The 16,232-nt window shown below is 37.6% G+C and overlaps 1 protein-coding gene across 2 annotated transcripts in view; it reads right to left on the reverse strand.

Moving 5' to 3' along the window:
- LOC306886407 (phosphatidylcholine:ceramide cholinephosphotransferase 1-like) overlaps nucleotides 1-16,232 on the reverse strand; it is a 24,892-nt gene continuing 8,660 nt past the window's right edge. The window contains exons 2-6 of one of the 2 annotated variants that reach the window (XR_013785626.1): nucleotides 5,986-6,814; nucleotides 4,962-5,079; nucleotides 3,798-3,951; nucleotides 3,404-3,586; nucleotides 1-2,578 (exon numbers count right to left, since the gene is read on the reverse strand). Coding sequence is in view for 1 of the 2 variants with exons in the window: in XM_079443489.1 (XP_079299615.1) it covers nucleotides 2,399-2,578; nucleotides 3,404-3,570; nucleotides 3,798-3,951; nucleotides 4,962-5,079; nucleotides 5,986-6,626 (1,260 nt within the window). In the remaining variant the exon portion in view is untranslated. The remainder of the gene's footprint in view (nucleotides 2,579-3,403; nucleotides 3,587-3,797; nucleotides 3,952-4,961; nucleotides 5,080-5,985; nucleotides 6,815-16,232) is intronic. The other variant, XM_079443489.1, reaches the window with a different exon arrangement.

Here is a 16,232-nt window from a genome sequence, read left to right on the forward strand (position 1 = left end):
TGATTCTTGGAATACAGTAACGAAAAAAAAAGAGGAAATTTAGATAATTCAGAATATTACAATTTTTATTCAATATCTGCTCCACTCCGTGCCTCACATTAAGAGATTGTTTAGCACAGGTTTACATTAGACAAAGTAATTTGACAATGCTGGATTTATGATTGACAATGAAAAGGAAACAAAACAACATCAAAAAACAACAACATGCATTTACATCTCATCTCATATTCACTTCTCAAGTCAATCAGTTGGCAGTGTAACACAAAGCTTAATTAACAGCTTAACAATCTGGATTTCCCAATTAAATAAACAAACACTTTATTATTTTAAAAAGTAATATCTTCTATAACCCAACACTGGTTTTTATGACTTTTCCATGGTTTCCAAAAAAAAAAAAAAAAATTTACAAATATAATTCTGTGGCATATAGCAGCCATCCATATCCACACTAAATGTAACATTTCGGCTGCATATTGGTACATGTCGCACATTCGCAGTTCTGATTCCAGAAAGACAAAGCATTAACCCATCAGCATCAATCAGGCTGTTACTTGGGGGAATAATAAAACAGTGTTTTTGCCCTCCGGGTTTATTAGCGGTCAGGTCACTGAAGTGCAGTGTGTTGGAGAAGTGTGTGGCTGGGCATCATTTTAAAGTGCTTCTGATTATCCTTCCAGTTCTACACTGTGTACGGTCACTGATTGTACATTCACACTTCAGAGATTCATTCAGTCGTTTTACAGGCCTGTCATTCAGTCTACCCGTCACAAATAACACCAGTTTCTATTTGGTTCTTGCTCCAGAACATTTACAACACTTCCGGCTATTTACCAAGAGACTTGATGCTTCCCTTTGGCTAGCAGAAGCACATTTTGAGCAGACACACTTAACATTAAAGAAGCAGCCCTCGAATACCTTCTTTTACCAAACTTTTATAGTTTAAAACTACACATATAAGGGTAATTTACTATGACAGATGAACATGTTATGTTGTACAGTATACAACAATATAACGTTATTTAATGTACAGATTACCCCATCTACACACACTTACATCATTAGTGTAATATTGTAAACATTCAGTCTGTATAAATAAATCTTTTCTGACTTTCCTTAATATTAGGATGGTTTCCAAAGCCTAGCTACGATTCTTTATGAAAACTATTTTGCAGTAAGAGACTGATCTAACCTCGTGATAAAAACTTTGGTGCATTAAATGAGTTAAGGAAACACACGCTGAGGCCAGTCACACAAGATGTGTTCTGGCACACACCTGCACCACTTTTAGTTGTTTTGCTATGTAAACATACCCCACAGAGACATCTCTGACCACAATCACTGCGTTTTGCATGAAAAATGGTTAAACTATTAAAACGTTTACACCTTTTTTAACCTTTTTTGAAAGCAAAAACATGTCCTGTACGAACAGCCCTTCAGTCGTGACAAAGTTTGAGCAGTGTTTTGTCAAATGAACAGTATATCCTGATCGAAAAACGTCAAAACTAGTCCCTCCTATATTTCATCGGTATTCTGTTCACTAGAGCAATGGATGACACTGAAAAGAAAAAGTAAATCTTCAGTATTGAATAATCGAACACAATTTTAAACACTAGGAAGTGTGTGTGCTCAGGGTTTGATTTGAAGGATTGTTGTAATGTGAAAGGCAGAACTGCCCTCCCACATTCAAAGCCTCTATAAAACACGGCCTCTCTGAATGTTCACAGGCCAAATGAAACATTTAGACATTCAGGCAGACAACATTGCAGGTTAACACATTCTAAAAACGTTTAAAGCATCTACAAGGTGAATGTATTGATGTGTGTGTGTATATATTGCATGTATATGTACTGTATGTTGAAATATATATCTGTGTATGGAAGAAAGGCACTAGAAAACAGGAAGGTACAAATCTAATTTGTACAAATTTCAGGAAGGTACAAATCTAAAAAAGATATTCTATTTGGACGACACTTTTTTGGAAAATAAACCTGCGAAATATTTAGAAAAAGTCTAACTCCAGAATTAATAAAATTATTACAAAAAGATGCTTTTTAAAAAGAAAATCTGTTTCTATAAGGGTTCCAGTTTATTCAATACAGTTTTGGCAGACCAAGTCCATCGAGAAGACTTAGTTCTCTAAGTTCTCAAAAAGGCTTCGTTCTCTATCAGACCAAGGCCTGGCCAATTTTAACTATTATAAAGAGCAGCAAATCAAATCCAGTTGTTAGATGCTCTGCTCTACATATACATACCTGCTAGGGACATTGAAATGCTTCAAATACTACAAAATGATCTGTGTATATGCGTCACAGTGTTCAACCAGTTTTGCAGGGCTTGACAGGAAGAGTAGTTCCTCTTTTAGAGTCTCACAGAGCTCCAGCCAATCAGGAGCCATGGGTCATGACTCACGGGAATTCAGCTTACTGTACTTAACCCGGGCGCTCTTCATTGTTCGTAACAAGAACGGCAGCTGGTAGTTTTGAGGCACAATGCCACGGACGTTACTCTCAAAGTATTGGAATGGGCCGAACCACCACACACGAGAGAACAGGTTGCCAGTGGAAATTTCCTTTAGAGCCTATAGAACAGCAGAGGAGATTAAGTTAGGAGACTTAATAGACAAAGCTGCACACCCTCAGAAACCAACTACTGGCTTGATCAATACACTGCAATCAAAGGTCATCAATGTACTGTATACTAAATATATGAAATGTATTTATTTCTTCATAATATCTTGATAAATGTCCATTTTATATACTTTATATATTATACGGTTCTTGATTTTTAAATCTTTTTTTTTTTAATTACTTAGCACAAAAAAATTGTTAGTTATATTGTCTATTCTTTTTCTTGTCACTACTTGATTTATGTATAATTCTTTGTATAATGCGTATAATAATATATGTATTATTATTGTATTGTAGATATTGTAATTTTATATAGACATAATCATGGCAACAAAGAATTTCAAATTGAAAAACTGAATCGGATTGTTTGAAGAAACATTTGTGCAAGTGTAGTGTAATTTATATCTCACACACACAAATAATACATTTATTAATTACAACAAAAATGTCTTTCATTGCAGTCTATTAAATTTTGATTTGTACATTGATTTGTCTTGTCATGCTGTAAGCTGCCTAAATAAGAAATGCATATAAATATTGATTACCACTTTAAATATATCTTACAAAATGTTTAATTTATAATTAAATTTAGTACATACATAAAAATGAAATTTAGACTGCAATGAATATACCTCTGATACCTGCTCTATCATATTTGAGACACAGTCACAGCATGATTTTTTTAAAATAAACCTTGTATGAATTATTATGTAAGCACAAGATGCATAAATCCATTAAATAAGCAAAGATTTCCTAGTTTTAATCTACAAACTTACCTGCTGATTGGCCATTGTATGGTACCACCAGAAGAGGCGTGTGGTCATGAAGTAGGCCACCACCACGTCGATGGTGTAGTGATCATGAGCCAACAGGATGCAGAAGATACCGACGGCACTCAGGCACCAGCAGATCCAGTGATACCACCAGAACCTCCGTGGAGAATCTGTAAAAATAAAAATCTGTATAATAGTTTCAAAGTGCAGGCAGACATACCAAACTCACAAATGTTCTCAATGGTTTTAAGTATTTTTGTGCATTGTATAACGTTTTAATGTTTGAGTTATTGCCCATCATATCCACTAGATGGCGATATCAGCCAATCACAACAACATACAGAGGCTAAAATTTTAAAGCATATTTCGACATGATTGTTCATAAATGTGTACTCACACTCTTTAATAAAGAGGTATGTTAGTGTCAGCATCACTGTGTGTCCACTGTACAAGTAATCTCCACACAAAGAGTGAGAGCCAGTGATTGACAGGCCACCACCGGCCATCATTTTCATTACCCGCCGTGACTGTGCCTCCCAGTCACCGAAGAGCTGGAAGACACACACAAACACACACGTATAAGCATTTACAAGCACAACACATTTAAAGACAAACAACCAACATGTTATTTTTCATTTCTTCATTGCATTATCTTTATTACTTTATACTCTCTCATAAACTTTGATTCAAATTTTCTAGAGTATGGTTAATGCAAATTCTCTTACGCTTTGAAACCAGAAACCACATAGTCACCAAAAAACCAGCCTCTATTTACAAAACATAAATGTGACCCTGGGCCAAAAAACCAGTCATAAGGGTCAATTTTTCAAAATTGAGATTTGTACATCATCAGAAAGCTGAATAAATTAGCTTCCCATTGATGTATGGTTTGTTATTATAGGACCATTTTTGGGCGAGATACATTCGAAAATCTGGAATCTGAGGGTGCAAAAAAAAAAATCTAAATATTGAGAAAATCGCTTTTAAAGTTGTCCAAATGAAGTTCTTAGCAATGCATATTACTAATCAAAAAGTAAGTTTTGATATATTTACAGTAGGAAATTTACAAAATATCTTCATGGAACATGATTTTTACTTTATGTCCTAATGATTATTGGCATAAAAGAAAAATCAATAATTTTGACCCATACAGTGTATTTTTGGCTATTGCTACAAATATACCCCAGCGACTTAAGACTGGTTTTGTGGTCCAGGGTCACAAATGTGGTGCACACTGCTTATATGCTTCAGTAAGTGTTGCAAGCTTTGTGTGAAGAGAAGACCAGAAGAATAGGTCATTAGTCACAGATCATTTCTGCTGTAGCTCTTAAATATCAGCTGTGCATTATTCATATTTAGAAGCATAAACGATATCTGAAACTATGGCAGAGTTCAAGATTTTTTGATGTCACGTGTTTTCATCTACCACCAAATGTGGTTTGAACACTTGTATTTAGCACTATTCGATTCAAGTAGTATGCCTATTCTAGACCAACATTAACCTGCATAAAGGTCTAGTTTCAGTGACAAGCTACAAGTATTCTCGTCCTTAGACAGTTACCTTTGGGGAGCACTTGAAGTGCATGCCTGGCACAGGTAATGTTGTAACGTACATGGTCACGCATCTGTACAAATACAGAGTTCCCACAATAAAAAAGAACCGGCGACCGATTATGGACCTGCAAACAGAGAGAAATCAGTCAAAAAATAGCCAGATCATAGGATAGATCATAGTTTATGGATCGTAATGCTGAAGAAAGCATTCTGGACTGTTTATGAGTCACGAGTCAGGAGATGATTTAAGTAGTGATTCAGCCGTTTAGGAGATTATGTCATGAAATAAATTTAACAAGCTGGGATGTGCTTTAGTTGGCGGATAATGCAACCTGGGGACTGGGGCCTTAGCAAACTGCCAAGGAGGAGCTCAGGATTAATTAAAATAACATATACATATATACATACACACATATATTATTGTTATTATCATTATTACTAATAGTAGTAGTAGTAGTAGTAGTAGCATTATATTTTTATATATATAATATTTTATAATATATATCTTATCTAAAAGTAATTTATTGGGTAGAAATTGTAATATTTAAATATTCTTATCTTTATTTAATATCCAATAAATAACAACGGCTGCAAAAGTAAAGTAAGATCTTTAATCAACAATTATAATTATTGTAATTTCTTTTTAAAGGAATAGTTAACCCAAAAAATTTACATTTTATCATCATTTACTTACACATGTCGTTCAAAAACTGTACAAGTTTCTTTCTTATGTTTAACACAAAAGAAGATATTCTGAAGAATTTTAAAGAACCAAAGAGTTGTTGGTCCCCATTGACTTTCATAGTAGGGAAAGAAATACTATGGAAGTCAATAGGGACCATCAACTGTTTGATTGCCAGCATTCTTCAAAATATCTTCTTTTATGTTCAACATGAGAAAGAAAATCATACAGGTTTGGAACGACATGAGGGTGAGTAAATGACCAAATTTGGGGGAAAACTCTCCCTTTAAATGTACAGAAACTAGAGTTCATAGATTAAATCCATTGGAAAAATGATTAAGGAACTGACCTGTGTTTAAGCAGAAGCCACTGCGTAAACCACAGTCCCACAAGCAGCATGCCGTTGATCTCACAGATGGAAAACGCCCACTCCACACGATCGAACAGATCAAAGAATTTATCCGGCAGGGGCGGAGAATCTTCCTTGGGTGGGACACGTTCGTGCACCACTGAGATCACAACTGTTGTGGTGAGGAAGCAGAACAGAGCGTAAAGGAAGGCCACACCTGTTTTGAACCACTCCGTGGGATATGGCGTGCGCTCCTGCTCAGGCAACGATGGAATCAAGATGCGAACCGGCTCAGAGTGCACGCCATTCTTTGGAATGCCATTGTGGACCTTGCCATTGCTCACACTGCCATTTGCAAGAGTGATGCCAGCATGACCGTTGACGTGGTGCCTGTTTTCATGGTTGTTGTTCTTGTGTGCCTTCATGTGGCTAGTGAAGCGCAAAGTGTCTATGCGTTCCAAAAGCTGTCGACCACTGTCCCCTGTGACCAGGGACAAAGGCGAGGCCTTAAAGTCTTCCTCAGAGAGTTTCAAGAGGGCAGGGCCGTCCACATTCCGCAATGCATCCGTGTACTCCTGCAAGCCTTCGTCAGTCAGCCAATCAGAGACGTCACTGGCTGTCCAAAGCCTCACCTCCTTCATGTCTGGGTAAGAGTAAGTCGGAGGGCTGTTTCAGGGATTTTCACTCAGCAGTTTGGTGCCCCGATAACAGTCATAGTTTCTCTGGGACATTGGAGAAGAGTAGTTGGGAGGTCCAATTTTTCACCCCTCCTCCTCCGCTGTTGTTAAATTGAGTAATGCCAAATGTCAGTGTGCACCAAAATATGGCCCTGAAAAAGAAAATCACATACAAGTTAGCTAACAGATCGAGATTTCTTAGTACAGAAAAAGTAAATAATTATTTGTTCTAGCTGCCCTAGAAAACACATTTTTGCTGACAGTTATATAGACGTGTGTGTCACGAGCATACATCCTGTTCGACAGTGTGGACCAACGACAGTAACCGTGAGCACTACATGCACTTGGTGTGAGTGTCAGCGGAACAAATAAGTAACATTCATTCTGTTTGTTAGAGTGTTTCCCAACCATAGCAACTGTAGTTTAACAGTCAGTGTAAAAAAAAAAAAAAAATTTTTTTTAAAAATCCAAACCACACCCGTCTGAGTCACCAATTTAATCTACAGTCATTCTTCAGAAATTTTTCAGTAGAAAAAGAGCACATTTGCTTCTCCAGAAGTCAGTACTACTGCAAGTCAATGTGAATATAACTTGATTATAATGAATATAACAACATTCATTTAAAATGAAATGGAAAGAAAATTATGCTATTTTCTCTTACACTATTGAGGTACTTAAAAAGTTTGAACAATGTAAATAACATTATTAAATATTTTTGAGCTTATGTTCACCAAGGTTACAGTTATTTGATACACTAAAAAAAATAATAGTGTAAATTGTTCTTAATTTAGAATAATGTTTTTATTTTCATACAATTTAAAATCTACTGAATTTTCAGCAGTCACTACTCCAGTCTTCAGTGTCACATGATCCTTTAGAAATTATTCTAATATGCTGATTTGGTGCTCAAGAAATATTTCTTATTAAGATCAACGCTGAAAACATTTGTGTTGCTTAATATTATTGTGCAAGCTCAAACACTTTTTTCAGGATTCTTTGAGGAACAGAAAGTTCAAAAGACCAGAAACAGAAACTTTTTGTAACATTACAAATGTCTTTACTATCACTGTTTACTGTTTCCTTTGCTGAATTAAAGTATTATTTTCCTTTTTTTAATCTTATTGAGTCAAACTTTTGTGCATGCGAATAAACGTTTTAAAATACTTATAATCAATAGTTCATAATGATTCAAGGGATGAATCATAAAATATATGTTCCCCTTCTAGGGAACTCAGCGCTGCCCTTAGTGGACACTTTGGGGAATGCTACCAGCATGACCGGTGTCTGAAGTATGTGTAAAACAACTCCAATCCTATTGGTCTACGTGGCCCGTGATGTCATAGGCGGGTACCCAAAAATATAAAAGGACACCTGCTGAATAAGTCACCGACTTTTGTTGTCTTCGGAGCAAGCCTGTTTGTTCATGTGTGAAGCATCATCCTGGTGAGTCGAGCAGCGCTTTAAAGGTGCCATAGAATGCATTGATACAGTATTTTAAATTGTTCTCTGATATCTACACAGAAGGTATGTGGCTTAGGTAAGGGCAAAAAATCTCCAGAAACGATTTTACATGTCCATTTACAACCCTAGGATTTCTCCCTAGAATGAAACGGTCTGTTATTGGCTTATTTGGCAGGGTCATGAATAATAATGAGCTCTGCTCTGATTGGCTGTTTCACAGTGCTGCTCAATGTTGAGCTCTGCTCTGATTGGCTGTTTCACAGTACGGCTCATCAGCAAGAAGGAAGCACAGGGAGGAAAATATATATTTAAATACTTTCTCTCGCAGTTATATCGTCGGGTAATTATACTGTATATAAAACGCGGGCATCAGGGAGCCGTTATTAATATGCGAGGCATTGAAACTGCTTTTGAACGATCCATCGATCGCGTTATAGTTTCACTTTCAAGAGACGCGATCACACAAACTATGTTTACATTATGGAGCAACAGTACTTACCACACATTTCACAAGATCAGATGCTTGTCAGTGGTGCTCAGGATCTGTAAGTCATTCGCCATCATCCTCATCTCTCCTTACTGAGAGTGAAATCTTATGTACTGTAACAGGCTACCGCTAGCAAGGAGCTAACCATGTCCCTTTAGTGGCTCGCGTTATTTGCTTTCTGTGCCTTTCTGAATACAGACACCAACCCATCCCTGCACTTCACACCCCCTGCACGGCCTGGAACATAAAATTTATTTTGTTATTTTCGCTGTTGTCCGCGCTTGTTTATTTACAATACCTGCAGAGCTTCTGATGGTTCGGCCGGCTTAGAACAAGGGCGGGTTTATGCAAATGTTGGGGGCGTAGTGATCCCGACTGTTGTGTCACAGTCGGTGTTATGTTCTGATTCGCCTGTTTTTCAGTGGTCTTTTTTAATCACGAGATTTACATATGGAGGAAACTATGGTGTTTGAGGCTCACTGTATGTCATTTCCATGTACAGAACTGTTATTTAAATATGCCAGGGTAAAGACAGTTTTTCATTCTATGGCACCTTTAAGGAATGAATGAGGGCATATTCTGACTTTTTCGTCTTTGTCTCGGCGTCTACGCGCTCATTCCGCGCTCCCCTACGTAGGGTTTTTAAGTAGCGGTCTCCTTATGCTGTCCACCCTGCGGTTTTAAGTAGACAGCCCACTCTCGGTGGTCTGGGTATTTTCAGTCGGTCCCCCTTCTGGTAGCCCTTCCTACACATATAGCTATCTGAGGATATCTGTGTGCTAGCTCAGTGACTGCTCTTAGGGCCTTTAAAACTGCTCGCCTTCTTAGGCCTCCTTGAGCTCTCGCCTAGACAGTGTTATCTCCCATGCTAGGGTTTTCTATGTGCTAGCTCAGTGACTGCTTCCATTCTTAGGGATTTTAAGTAGTGGTCTTCCTGAGCCCTTGCCTAGACAGTGCTTCTCCCCTGCGGGGTTTTAAGTAGATAGCCATTCCCTTGGTCTGGGCAGCTTTGTGGGAAGGTTCACCCGTCTATCTAGTAACGATAGCCTATTAGTTTTTTGGTCCCGTCGGGTAGCCCCTTCCTAGATATATAGTTATCTGAGGATAGCTATGTGCTAGCTCAGTGACTGCTCCTCTTCTTAGGGTTTTTAGGTAGCGGTCTTCCTGAGCCCTTGCATAGACAGTGCCTCTCCCCTGTGGGGTTTTAAGTAGATAGCCATTCCCTAGCTCTTAGGAAGATTAATTTCATAAGACCCTTTGGATATATCTGCGGACAGCTGTGTTACTAGCTTGGTTAGGACAACTGAGATGGTGACGTATTCAGCAGGTGCCCTTTTATACTTTCGGGTACCCACCTATGACGTCACAGCTACTTGGACCAATAGGACTGGAGTTGTTTTACACAAGATTCAGACACAGGTCATGCTGGCAGCATTCCCCAAAGTGTCCACTAGGACGCAGCGTCTCGTTTCCTCTCGGGGAACCATGGTTACCTGCGTAACCCAAGATGATTTCATAAAAGTACAATAAGGCACATGAATGGGAAAAATACCTCCTGAAGCAACAGTGGGAAGTCACTGCTATGTTATATTATCATATATTGTTAGGCCCATAAAGTGTGGTTCACTGTAGAGCTGTGCAAATGTTGGGATGTTTTTTAAATTTGAATAAAATGAAAACTAAAAGACTTCAAAATCACATGAGCCAATATTTTATTCACAATAGAACATAGATAACATACATGTTTAAACTGAGAAATGTTTAAAATTTTCTGCACAAAATGAGCTCATTTCAAATTTGATGCCTGCTACAGGTCTCAAAATAGTTGGGACGGGGGCATGTTTACCATGGTGTAGCTTCTCCTCTTCTTTTCAAAACAGTCTGAAGACGTCTGGGTTATGAGTTATGAGTTTCTGGAGTTTTGGTGTTGGAATTTGGCCCCATTCTTGCCTGATACAGGTTTCCGGCAGCTTAAGAGTTTGTGGTCGTTTTTGACATATTTCACTGGAGCTGTGTGAAGTCCCCTCATGCTTCAAACGCTCCACCATCATCCCCGTCCCAAAGAAACCCAAGATAACAAGTTTTAACGACTACAGACCTGTGGCTCTAACGTCTGTGGTCATGAAGTCATTTGAAAAACTGGTTTTGGCTTATCTGAAGGACATAACTGAACCCATACTGGACCCCCTGCAGTTTGACTACAGAGCAAATAGGTCTGTGGATGACGCAGTTAACATGGGACTGCATTACATACTGCAACACCTGGACAGACCAGGGACTTATGTGAGGATCCTGTTTGTGGACTTCAGCTCTGCTTTTAACACTATCATTCCAAACCTCCTCCTGCCCAAACTAACTCAGCTCTCCGTTCCCACCTCTGTCTGCCAGTGGATCAACAGCTTCCTGACAGACAGGCAGCAAGCAGCTAGTCAGGCTGGGAAAATACACATCCAGCACCCGTACTATCAGCACTGGAGCTCCTCTGGGCTGCGTTCTCTCCCCATTGCTCTTCTCCCTCTACACCAACGACTGCACCTCTAAAGACCCCTCTGTCAAGCTCCTGAAGTTTGCAGATGACACCACACTGATCGGCCTCATCCAGGACGGCGATGAGTCTGCCTACAGACAGGAGGTTAAGGAGCTGGCTGTCTGGTGCAGTCTTAACAACCTGGAGCTCAACACGCTCAAAACAGTGGAGATGATCGTGGACTTTAGGAGAAACCCCCCTGCTCTCCCCCCACTCACCATCATGAACAGCACCGTAACAACAGTGGAGTCATTCAGATTCCCGAGCAGCAACATCTCTCATGACCTGAAGTGGGACATTCACATAGACTCTATTGTCAAAAAGGCCCAGCAGAGGTTGTACTTACTTCGCCAGCTGAGGAAGTTCAATCTGCCACAGGACTTGCTGAAACAGTTCTACTCCGCCATCATTGAATTCATCCTCTGCACTTCATTAACTGTCTGGTTCAGCTCAGCTACCAAATCTGACCTCAGAAGACTACAGAGGGTAGTCCGGACTACTAATTCTAATTCTGATTCTGATTCTTGAGACCTGTAGCAGGCATCAAATTTGAAATGAGCTCATTTAGTGGATAAAAGTGTAACATTTCTCCATTTAAACATTTGGTAAGTTTATGTTCTACTGCGATTAAAATATTGTCTCATGTGATTTGAAAGTCTTTTAGTTTTAATTTTATTCAAATTTAAAAAGCATCTCAACATTTCTGGAATTCGGGTTGTAGACAGTATTACTTGTTACGTAATTGTTACGCCACACACCCTAATTGTTCTGAAATGTGGATTATGACTTCTACCTGCCAAGCTGTAACTTGTATGTGTGTGTAATTGAGCATACAGCAGAATACAAAGAGCAAATTTAGGCTGAGAATGAGAGAGAGAGATTAAAAAACTCTGACTCAGCACTATGTTTAGAAGACCTTTGGTTATTAAATCAGCTTAAGGGGGAAAATTCACTCACACACACAAAGCAAAACCAGCAAGCACAAGAAACAACAACAACAACAACAAGTAAATAGAAACTTGGAAATTATGCCAAATAACCATAGGACATATGTCAGATGACCAGCCAACCTTTAGCTTTCATCCTTTTAGCAGATCTGTGTTGCTCTTAGACAAATGACCTGTGGGTAAGAAGCGGTTTAGTTTCCCACAATATTTATTTTTTATTTATTCTACTTTTTTTGGTCAGCCCTTAACCCTATGACATCACTAAACTGGTTTTTATTTTTGGCTCACAGGAGGATCGGCCACATTCATCGGTTCGTGCTGTTTCCTTATTTCTTGCTGGAAGTTATCCTGTTACATATTATTGTATTTATTAGAAATACAAGTATTTATGATGGAAATCAACAGCAGTGAAACACTTCCTTCCTTGACATATCTTTTTTGCATTTTAAAAGTGTAAAAGTTGAATTTTAACTTACACGGGTAGTTAAAATTCAACATGATTCTATTAAACAACAAGAGGTCAAGTTGCAGTCCATGGCTTCTGAATCTTGGTTTACATTTTTTAAACATTCAGAAGTTAGAAAACGGGTCACATGAGCAAGTTCAATTCTGTTATATAAACATTCTTAAGATTCAAGACACACAGCTCATACTGTTTTGTCAACTCACTCTGCAATATATATTAGCCAACATTAATCTTGTAAATATCTTTAGAGCCTCTCTACTTTACATTTTCAATTTAATAGTCCTAAAACAATGCCTTTCCATTTAATATATGTAATCATTAACAATGAGTGTTCAGATGTTAATTATGTGTGCATCATTACAGTTTGTAACAGTTTTTTTCAGTAAAAAAAAACTGATTACATGAATAAAAAAAAATCTCATCTTACCTACTCAATAAGATTTTCAATAAATCCTCATTTAACACTGCTGATACTTTTTGTACACAAACCAATCGCAAAGCATTTCTTCCCGAAAGGGTGACATCCAAAACAACAGAATGAAATGAAAAAACAACAGCATTTGATACAGAAAAAAACCCAGCAGATGTTGTGCGAGAACACCCACGTGGATAAACAGATTTCAGCATACACAGCTGACAGTACAATAAAAACAGACTTCAGCATACAGAGCTGACAGTACAATAAAAACCAGAATGACTGATGAACACACAGCAACACAATATTAAATTAACAACAAAAAAAAAAAAATTACTTACAAACACCTCTCTTCCTCTCTTTTATCAGACATCAGATGTTTTTTTTTTAGCATTTTACTAATTTTTCCAAGGTTGTCAGTCATATTTCAGCAGATGTTTATAACATAATGGTAGGGCCAAAAAATAAAATAACATGGGTGATTCTTCAAAAGACCTGACTTGAACGAAACTGGATTAAGGATCTGATCATAACCTCGACCTCCCATTTTCACTGCTTGATAATTACTACATCAAGGAACCATGAAAATTTATGGAACTGAATGCCATACAACGTCATGGAATTCCCAGGAATCTCATGACATATTTTGTACCATACTATAATAACATTCCATAGAATTCTGAGAAATTTCATAGCATTCAATTCCATGAAATTTCAAAACCTAAAATTTATTATATGACATTTATTATAAGTTAAAAGTATTAAAAGTCTGGGTGGCAGACAAGCCCAAAATGGAGTGCATTTTAAAGGCACATCACAAAAGATTAAACTAATATACTTACTCTTATCCTTTAAAACGTAGTATATTAAAAAAGTAGGGCTGAGCAATTAATCAAAATACAGTTTCGATTTCGATTTCAAAACATTTTGTCACTCGCTGCTCATGACTGAACAACTTTTGTAGCTTTAATAAGAAACAAATAAAGTTGAATTATTACAGTAAAGACTATGCTGTTTTATTTTACATTAGATTATTCAATTTCTGTAGTAGGCTGTTAACTGAATACTTTAGACTTGCATTAAAAAAAGCACAGTTTGTTTCATTTGTATATTTTATATTCTAATGTATTTGTCCTCTTTTTTTTTTTTATTATTGGCAGTTTAATTATTTTCAATAATTTTGAGGATTTTTTTAGTTTTTTACTAATATTAGTTACCCTAGTATTCTGCTGTGGTATTGAGAATTGTGATATTTCGCTGGTCTCTAAAATGTAGATGTCATAGCAACCTTATTTGCAGAAAATATATATTTGATATATATCACTATCATTAAATCATTCAAATAAAGTTCATAATCGTGCTAAATAATTGTGATTACAGTATTGACCAAAATAATCGTGATTATGATTTGTCATAATCAAGTATCGCTATTAAAAAAATATTTAAACATTCCTTTCCCTTTAAATAATCTGGGGCAGAAAAATTTAATTAGTCGCAAAAACATAAATAGTTACAATATGACAGCTGCAGATTATATTACAGTGTATTGACCAAATGAACATTTTTGCCCCAAAACAACATTTTTTCATGACTCAAACTGCATGAACATTGTATAAAATGAAATATGAAATGTAATGCTGTATATGCAAGAGCTATATTAATGTAGCTGCTCTCTGTGAGTTTTGACTACCTCTCATTTTATAATCTTAAAACAAACATAGCCTCTTAACACACCTGGCTCAGTTCCTATTCACAAAAGGTGGAAAATATTTACAGAACACACATATACAAGGACACAACTCCTAGACACATGTGCATGCAAGCAAAAGAAAAAGACATCACTGCAAGCTAGCAATGTGAATAGAAGAGTCATCTGACCATTTAAGTCCACGTCAATAATATTGTCCATTCTTTAGCAGACAGTCCAACTGATGGAAGGGTGGAAACAGTCATGTGTGTCATTGGTTAAACTTTTGTTTAACAATTACAAACATGAAATTCATGAAAAACACACCTGCTACCACAAAAGAAGACCAATATTACATAAAGACCAGCGTATGGCCAAACAGCACACATTGATGGCTTCACTAAATGCAGTTAGTCATGCAACAGCGCGCGCACACACACACACACACACACACACACACACACACACACACACACACACGGAGGTCAATACACAAATAGGGACAGCTAAGCACTCTCTCTCTCAGTTTCTAATTATCACACTGTGTGTACTGGCAGTAAAGCTGCAGTTCTCTTTAAAGTCACGGCAGGAATACATAGCTTATTTACCTTTACTCAGATAAAGAGCACTAGCTGGATTTGCTTACTACTGGACATTCTGGTTAATATTTAAATGTACAGGCAGTTAAATGCATGACGCAGATTATAGTAAAAGCCATTTTGCATTCCATTATTTCTAGATTATTTCTAGACCGCGAGAGCTGGTTGAAGACAACTCGTTCGAGTGTTTTCCCTATGAATGGAAGGAGAGAGACAGGTCTGTAGTTATCTAAAAGAGAAGAGTTTAATGTTGGTTTTTTGATCAGTGGGGTTACCTGAGCCTGCTTGAATGCTGTGGGGTTCCTGCAAGCTGCTCCTGTCTTCAGGGGTTCTGAGCCGTGTGAAAGCGGAATCTTCTGAAATAAAGTCGCAATCGAGGAAACTACCAGATTCAAAATTACCGTGTTCCAAAAGGTTCACTGGCTGCACAGAGGACGAGTTCGGAGGTTGCTGTGCCACTCGTTAATCGGCTGTGTGAAACGGCACTGGATCGGAATGAATGGTAGGCCTTAATCCATTCATTCAGCTAACTCGACGAAGATACTTACTCATCAGTAACACTCCAAAAAGATAGGCTTAGCAAACTCTCATACACACTCGCATATATGCTCTCGTACATGAACACACTTCACCAAGGAGCACGGAGCAAGGAACGAGGAATTTAGCAAATCTAGAGTCTTTAATAGTCCAATGGGGAACATAGAGCACAGGGAAGACATTCAAGAACCGACCAACACTAACAGAAAGGAATCATTGTCATTTCAGAATTATAGAATTGGAATACATAGTTTTACATTTGTGGCATCATACTTTTTGGCTTTGATTTAGTTCAAACTATATAATTTAAGTCAATGACGACTCAAAGTTTATAACTTGGCCAAAAACTGTTAGGTAAGTTGCGTAAGGTTTGCGGAAGTTGAGCTCCAACCACCATTTCATAAAATTGTAGAAGTGGACATGCAGTTATAACCAGGGCTTGAC

Source organism: Barbus barbus (genome assembly GCF_936440315.1).
Source record: "Barbus barbus genome assembly, chromosome: 20".
NCBI lineage: Eukaryota > Metazoa > Chordata > Actinopteri > Cypriniformes > Cyprinidae > Barbus > Barbus barbus.